At 44.7% G+C, this 8,458-nt stretch overlaps 1 protein-coding gene across 1 annotated transcript in view; it reads left to right on the top strand.

Annotated features, from left to right (window-relative positions):
* The window catches only part of T265_05043 (hypothetical protein), a gene marked incomplete at both ends in the record, with an annotated part of 9,890 nt that extends 2,115 nt beyond the window's left edge, over positions 1-7,775 (top strand). The window contains 3 exons of the mRNA XM_009169943.1: positions 383-647; positions 6,091-6,575; positions 7,696-7,775. Of these exons, the coding sequence (XP_009168207.1) occupies positions 383-647; positions 6,091-6,575; positions 7,696-7,741 (796 nt within the window). The remainder of the gene's footprint in view (positions 1-382; positions 648-6,090; positions 6,576-7,695) is intronic.
* Positions 7,776-8,458: the final 683 nt, after the last annotated feature.

Genomic DNA, 8,458 nt, shown 5'->3' with positions numbered 1-8,458 from the left:
TGATGATGATGATGATGATGATGATAATATTGACCCTTACAGGGATGGATGAATCATGCCACCAGCGGTGGCCTTGCATCAAAGCTACCGTCTTCACCACGTAGCTCCCACCTCCTTGTATACGTAGCAAACTGTTTCATTTGTCATCGGTGCACAGATTGGGCCATCGGCTTCAACGCGTAGCTCACAGTCCCTTATTCTGTGTATCCTATGTGATCGAAGTTGTAGCGTCTGGACCACTGCATTTCGGTACGTGGTTTGCGAGCTGACTGACTATCTGACCAACACCTCTGTAGTCTTGAGAACTACTAGATGAAAGTGAACATTCAGACGTTCTGGCATGTCAGCGTACCACTTAAATTAACTACCATTTCTGTTTCAGCAGTGTTATTGAGATCATTTCTCTAAGTCGTTCGCTAGGAATGACCAAATCAGCTTTAAGGCGAAAGATCAACAGAAACAACGCGGATAGGCACTATGAAAATCGTCACCTTTCTAACCGGACCCGGCCGCGTCCGACCACTGTCGGGCGTCCGCCGTGTGAATCTCTTTTGCCGGATGCAGAAGGATTCATTCTCCACTTGAGCAAGCGGGAGAAAGACCTTCTCAGGAGATCTGACTCTGAACAGACCCAAATCCGTCCGATGGTTGGTATTCCTTCTTGTGTTTCTATTTTGAATCTTCACATTTCCTGATTCAAGTTATGGTGTCACTTTCCAGACAGTTTGGGCTCGTTATATAGATTGTGAGGGCGGACTTGAGGATGTCTTTCCACGGACATGATGTAATGGGACCTTCAAATTTGGATGCTCTGTCATTTTGGTATTCTCTTTAACTCCATATTTTCCACAACGATGGCACTTTGCTATGAAGTGGTGCAGAACATTCATGAACAGTTTTGAATGGTTGATGCTTGTCGACTCCGCAAAGTCACCTGATCTCACGAACGGATGAGTTGACTTAATGGTGAGACCTGTGAGCTTTTAGTCATCCTTGCAACCCAAGTCCTCGTATGTTTTTTGGCGATGTTTCACGGAATCGTGACTCGTACCTGTTCAGTAGACTGTGTTGCCTAACTATGATGTTCCTTAGGTGTATTGGGATAGTCCATATTTCCCTGGGTCGACTGTGACTACAGATTTCCCTAGTAAGGAGTCGCTTCACCATGAGCAAACTTGACTTGTTGACACATGTTAACCCAACCGGTCCAGCGCAGTCACCCAGCCTTTCAGCTTATTTCCCCCATGGGCGTGATGTCACCAGTTACTCATTTTGGGTTACGTGGTAATATACTAGATTTCAGTTGTGAATCACACTCAAAATAAACCCTGCCGTAAAAACACTAATTAAAAATACACTAGTGTCATCTTTCGACCACCACCCAGGTGAAATCTGATATCCTCTTTTCCATGCTTTGTTCCCAGCGTTTACTATACACAAGTGTACCCGATATAGTGGGTTTGTTTGTGGGGTTGATGTTAGCTGATTGTCACTCGAAAATGTCCGCTGATTTCAACTTGTAATAAGAAATTCGGAACAAGTAACAATGGCTCGACTAAAATAATACTGTAATAACAGGAAGCAAATGTCTCGCTTTTCGCATTTCACTATAGCGTCCACATGATTCCGATAGCCAAAATCTTGACAACCTTTGGACCTTGGTGCAGAGTGATTTGCAATGGTTGCGCGTTGCTCAGACACAGCAAGCTTATTCGGATAATGTCGGCTCGTTTTAATTCTTGTGTAAAATGGGGCTCAATGGTTTCGGCTCGAATTTACTGACCGCAAGGTCCATGGTTCGAACCCGACCTCTGCCTCTCGAATTCCTCTGTCTAGGCTTGGACAACGTGGTAGTATCCCGACCCTCATACTTCCCTCGGGTGCCATGGCATTTAGACACCGAAAGAGTGCCACAGGTGAATGATGATTTTGTGTGAAATTACTTACTTGAGACAATCATGGGCAAACGATCTCTTCGACCAGGTCTTAACTTCAATCCAACTGCTTATACTGCCTGGAACGCTCACAGATTAAATCAATGCACGAATATGCAAGGTCCTGGTCGCGTTTGCTAATTTGAAACATCTATGGCGTCAAGGTGGCGTATCTCTGAATCTCAAGGGACGTTTGTGTCCAGCTACAGTGCGGGCTGTTTTGTTGTGTGGAACTGAGACGTCTTCAGGTGTTCGACACCTGTTGTCTCAGATTTATAGCTCGTGTGAGTTGGTCTCGACAAAGCCGAGCGAGGCAATTAGAAAGTGCTTTTTCGGTTGTACAGCGGGTACCTACATTGAAGAATGTACCCAGCACCAGAAGCTGCGTTGATTGGACATGTGTTGCGTATGCCGAACCATCGTTTGCTGAAGAGAGTGCTGTTTTTCATGTTCAGATCAGAATGGCGTAAACAAAGAGGTGGCCAACCCTTGACTTGGCAGAGGAGTATGAAGGGGATCACGAAACGCTTGGGTGCGTGCTACACGACACGCCTTCCAGGATGGGGACCGCGTGATCCTCACTGTACCTGGTTGGAGACACTACAAGATATGGTTGCCAACCGATGTCAGTGGCGTTCTTGTTGTCAGTTTCTGTCCAGATTGCCTGAGTGAATGTCTGGAGGTGTAGGCACCTTTGGGATGATTGTAGTAGGCTAGCACAAACTTCCTTCCCCACCCACTTTTATTATTTCCTTCGCAATAGGACTTTCATATAAATCATTGTTGTACGGCAGCGACGCATCGATGTTGAACACTGATGTCGTGCTGTCGACCATGACCCAGAAAACCTAAAATGTTTCTATTCACTGGCCTACCAGTGGGCTTCTTGTAGGATTGTGGTTGTTATAATGAAAGCTGTGCACAACTCCGGAAACTCATTCTGATGTTTCCAAGCTCCTATGGGACATGGTTTCTTTCATGGTGCGAGGTACTGCATCCTGTTTTCCAACAGCATAGTTCAGCTATCCGGTTGGTCAGGCTTGAGCTCAACTGCAGCTTTTGTATGTACTGAATTAAATGCACAGACGCCAATCCGCAAAATCGTATTAGAACGTTATCCTCAGAATATTTAGATTAATGTGTGTAACGAAAGCTAGCATTCAGCTCGTCTGGTTTAGTATTTCCAAAAGCGGTTTATTTGACCGTCTGTACTTTCACTTTCTTCCATTCAACGTGCTCAAATCTGTCAGCGATCTGTCACTTTAGATCCGCTTCCAGTGCACGAGGTGTTGGTGCGCGTTTCCGTCATAAATTCACCGACAGAGTGTCTATGTCGTCGTTTGACTAAATTGAACTTAGTTGGTAACAACACTGGCTTCCAGGGAATCGGTCGTCTCACTTTTTTTCTGAAAAAGTATCTGAAGAGACTGTTTTAGTCGCACATATATTGGCCTTAGACTTGTTATACACGACTGTTCGCTTCAATTATAATGCAATATTTAACTTCAGTACATTAGACGCAAAAATGAGAGCGCAAAGCAGGACTTCAGCTAAGTAGGGACCGCACCAATTCCATTCTTACGTTGCTTCAGATAGTCGCGCTGGACCTATCAATGGTCGCTGTTTTTTATTTTGTAGGTGAGATAGCTGCATATATTTAGACGAAACAAACTTCCCTTGTAATTCGTAAATATACCTTGCGCTTCCTGTCCCAGCACTTTTGCTCATACAGAGTTTACGCCGATCTGACCACTCCGATCTGAAGATTTAAGTCGCCTCCAGATAACTTATGACCGGTGTATTCGTAGTATTGTTTGATAGATGGATTCAGCGTGTTCCAGAGTGGGAAGTACGATTTATCGAGTTTAGGTGGTTTGGATATGTGCTGTATATATATGACCGCCGTCTACGGAGAAAGCATTGCTTTCCATTTCAAATTTTTGCCAGCCACTTGTCTATGGTCGAATTAGGTGCTGTGAGAATTTCTGAGCTGTGTGGATGAGGCGCATGTGATCCAGTTCACAAGTTTTGAGCCATTTTTATGTAACCGAGTCCAGTTGCGAACAAACTAGCTAGCTTTGCACGCTCTCAGTGACCTACTGGGACATGATAAACAGAAGGTTTCGTCTCACTTCTGTCCTTAATCATTTTCCGTATGAACTGAAGGGTGTTTCGCACTGCTTTCGTACTTTTCTTCACAGTTCCAGGAGTTCTTTCCTGGTGGTTTAATGAAACCTGAGCAGCGTTATTGACCACTGGAATTTTTCTGTCAATGGTAATGCTGCGGTACACTCTTTGTTATAATAAGTTCAAACGTACGCCATTACGCAATAACGACGCGGCGGTTGGGTGTGTGGCTTTGTGGTTATCGTGCCCAGTCTCGTACAAGCAAGCATACAAGCAACAGTCTACTGTGTCCTCCGTATGCACTGGCAGGTGGCGGTTCTTCTTCCGAAGTTCCGTTCGGTCACAACGAACGAAGCACTGGACAAAATTCCGCCCAACTGGGGCTCATCCGAACCATGGGGTAACAGATTCCTTTTAGTGATAGAGGTAGTAAGATAGTTCAGGTGTGACGCTCTTTCTGCATCTAGCTTCCATTGCACACGAAGGCTGAAATAATGCCAGGTTACCCAAGCCCACACAGGAACAGTCGATTGGGTTTCGAAGCACGAACATGTGGTCAGCAAATTCGCATCTTGACCACCGGGCTCTCTCGAGCTCGAGGTAGAGTGTATTTATTTTTCTATCGAGATTCCGTCCTGTAAGTGAAGCCAGCTTGCGTCGAGAAGCACTGTACGTTGTTTCTTCCTTGCTGAGAATCATCAACAGTGCGCATCACACGAAACTCCAGAGTTTCGAACCTGCTGCCTCTGTTCTAGTTGCTCGAACATCAGCCGTCCGGTGGCGGGCGGCTGGTCAGCAGTGTGACTAACTCATACACTTCAAGATATAGTGCCATCAATCTTCAAACTGGGAAATCACATCATGTGGTCACATATTGACTGACTCAGTGATGACTTTTCAGATGGGAGTTTCACTCATGCCTCCGAGCTACTTATAAGATGATGGTAGTGTGAGGAGATATCCTCAATTGAAACTTCGTTCTGTAGACGAAATGTCGAGAAGTATTACCCAACTGTTTCATCCTTACTGGGAATGAGCAGCATCGCGCATTTTTCTTGTGAGCTACATGTCCGCTCCGTTGTTGTTAGGCTATACCGATGAACTCAGTTTTAGTAGGACTGCGCACACTTAGGCATGCATCACTCCTCAAGAGGTTGAGGTCGCTATTTTGATCTACGCTTTATTACCACCATATTTATCATGGGCAGCTTTCTAATGCACATATTTTCTGGCACACGTCGTACATATTTCGAGGTCGTGATTCGTGGAATACGTGCTTTGGACCGACTCATGTTAAGTCTAGACGTTAGTCGGATAAAAAATCTGTGCAACCTGTTAACAGCTTCAGCAAATATAGCTGTACCATTTAGGTAATCCTTATTCCTAAGCACGAGTATAACCAGGATTATCTCACGACTTAGTTCCATGGATAACAGCTAACTGGAAAGAAACCTCGCAAAATGAGCTGTACTACTATTGGCACGGAATACCATGCGACACAACAAATCCAAAGAGATATCTATTGAAGGTAGTGAAGCATCGGTGTTGAACACTGATGTCATGCTGTTGATGATGATGAAGGCACTTGGAATAGTGCACCCAACTAAAACTCTCATTCATGATATTCTTCATCTGAATGTGCTGTACTGAAGCCATCTCATGTTTCGATCGGCACGTTATTAAAAATATCGCAGCATATTTTCTCTACTTAGTAGACTACCCACACTGTTGCAACGTTGTAAGTAGTTTTTTATGTCAAGAAACATTTACTTCGCTTTTTGGCCAACCAAATGGTTTTCGTCGAAGAATGTGGCCTCCATAATGAACTGCGATTGCACCCTATTTCTCAGTACTGGTGAAAGCTACTAAATTCCAATCTTAACATCTTACGGGGAGCATGGTTGTGAAAGCGGGAGAAAGGACGCGAACTGTTCTCTGTTTTAGTGATTTTTTTGTGGTTCATTAATAATAAAGCCCTTTTCAAAGCAGTCCGTGCGACAGTTACCTGATGTTTATTTTCGTCTCACAGGATCTATCAGTTAATTCAGAAGAATCAAATCCAGAACCCATTGAACAAGAAAGTTTCAGTGACGATGAGTTCGAGGCGCATTCGACCGTTTCAAAGAGTTGGGTTCGCAAACAGCTGAAGGGTCCTCATCAGGGTGGAATCAGTAAACCAGGGTGCAAAAAACGCCACACGACTTTACTGCGTCGCGCGTTGTTACATACACGACTTCAGCTCCAGAACGCGACAGAAGTGTCTGAAAGCAGTCGTCAGCCATTAATCGATCCATCCACACGACCTCCCAACACTCATTCACCATCATCTACCCTTCTGGATCCATTTACGCTCATCCAGCGGTGGGCTTCAGGGTCTGCTGAGTCGGCTATGGATGCCAAAACGTTGGCGAGCCGCAAGCGGAAGAAGAAGGCAAAATCAAAGCCCAACCCCGGGACCTCGGCGGGAAACGAAAGCAGATCCTTGACTTCTCTCAAGTCGCGATCAACAGCCACGTAAGATTTCTTTTCCGAACCTATTTTCGGTTATGAACGGATGTTTGCGCTTCTGGTTCGATCAATATACGTGGCTAAAATCTATTCCCCAAGCGACTCAAAAACTGTGTTCTAGTGGTTTCATTTTTCAGGTACTAGCTTCACTTTTTACATATGCATGTGTTGTAAATCACAGTTTTAGCACATTAACACCTGGACCGAATCGTCCGGTTAGGCTGCTGTATATCAAGCGTTTCCTACACTTTCCATAGACGAATTCTCACTTTACACTTATGGGGTTTAATCAGTAGTTTTGGGGTTTTGAAATTCTTACCCGAAAAACTATTGGCATGGCTTTTCTGAACTGCGCGCACTAAATCAAAAGGCACCGGACTCGGTTTTTGTTTTGCCCAGCAGCAATTCATATCATCAACCGGAGCGGGACTTGAACTACAATGTCAGCGTGTACCAGTATTACACCAATACACGCTGGGCGCACTTCTGAATGGACGAATATGTTCGCGTCTGACCGACATGCACAATCAGTCAGCAGATCAGTTGTTTTCCATCGGTCATAGAGACCGGTGACATACCAGTCAAGTGAAGAGCGACTATAAATTTAGCTAGGTGAACTGTCAGCACATACCCGTAACACATGTATACATAAGTACGTAAGTATTAGAACGGTGAAAAAGCATTCTAGCCGGATATCTAACGTAGAATGACTCTATTTGGAAGTTCTCGTGAATGTGACCTTTGTACATGTATGCATTGACACTTACGAATGTGATTCAGAGGGACAGAGTGTGCTTGGAGCATAAAAAACGTGGCCATGGTCTGAACGTAGAGTGATCAGCTGAAGGTACCGTATACAACAATAAGGACTTCACAGCAGTAAGTTCTGCAAGACAGATATTCTCAGCTGCGGGCTCTAGCAAACTGACACCCGGGTCTCCAGTACGCGTACGAGAAGTGACAGGAAATAGCATCTTAGCTCGTTCTCCGTACCACTCAAAGTTTTACACTGAAATCATTTTCTCTTTCTCCGCAGGCACCACGCAATCGAATCGAAACATGTTCTTAGCTCGTTCTCCGTACCACTCAAAGTTTTACACTGAAATCATTTTCTCTTTCTCCGCAGGCACCACGCAATCGAATCCTTCCGAAACATGTTGGTGAAATTTTGAACCTATCATTCTTGCTTTGTGACATGTACATAACTCAGTTGGATTATTTTGTAAATCCTTTGAATCTTTTTGGATGGTTTTCACATTCCACATGTTGGGCATTGGCAAATACGTGTACGTTGTGACAAAAGATCGTTTGTTGATATGAGAAGAGAGTTAGTCGTAGGACGATGCTGGCGAAGTTCGAACTCATTTTGTGGCCCTGACCTACCGTCCCCAGTTATTCTACGTGAATGTGGACCCTTATTTACCTCTCTGCAGGTCCGCTTAATTTTCGTATGTTCGACGGTCGGATGCCTTGTTTCTGGAGTTCTGCCCGTGCGATTCCTCTTAGTGGAGGATGCATGCTTAGGCTCCGCTTAGTTATTGTTACATTTGATGTGTATATTCTGAAATGCACTGCTTAAAAGAATGAGAGGAACGTCGGATTCGACGGACAACTCCTGTTCCGCATTGTCTCGTGCATTCTGTCAGAACGGAAACGGTTTTGCAATAGGACTACCACTTATTCGCTTCACCGATGTCCTTAGAAGCGGGGGGGGGGTTACATTCTGAAAACCACCTTCCAATGTGCGTAGTTCTTGTGCCAACAGACGGGTTGAATCACACGAAGCCTTGCATTTTGAAGTTGTCAGGCTAGTAAGGATGCCAGTCTCCAATAGTTTACTCTTACGAGTGAAAACATGACTTATCGTTCACTCTGCGAGACCGCCCAAA

The sequence above is a fragment of the Opisthorchis viverrini genome (genome assembly GCF_000715545.1).
Source record: "Opisthorchis viverrini unplaced genomic scaffold opera_v5_91, whole genome shotgun sequence".
Taxonomy (NCBI): Eukaryota; Metazoa; Platyhelminthes; class Trematoda; order Opisthorchiida; family Opisthorchiidae; genus Opisthorchis; species Opisthorchis viverrini.
This window is presented reverse-complemented; position numbering and strand designations above follow the sequence as displayed.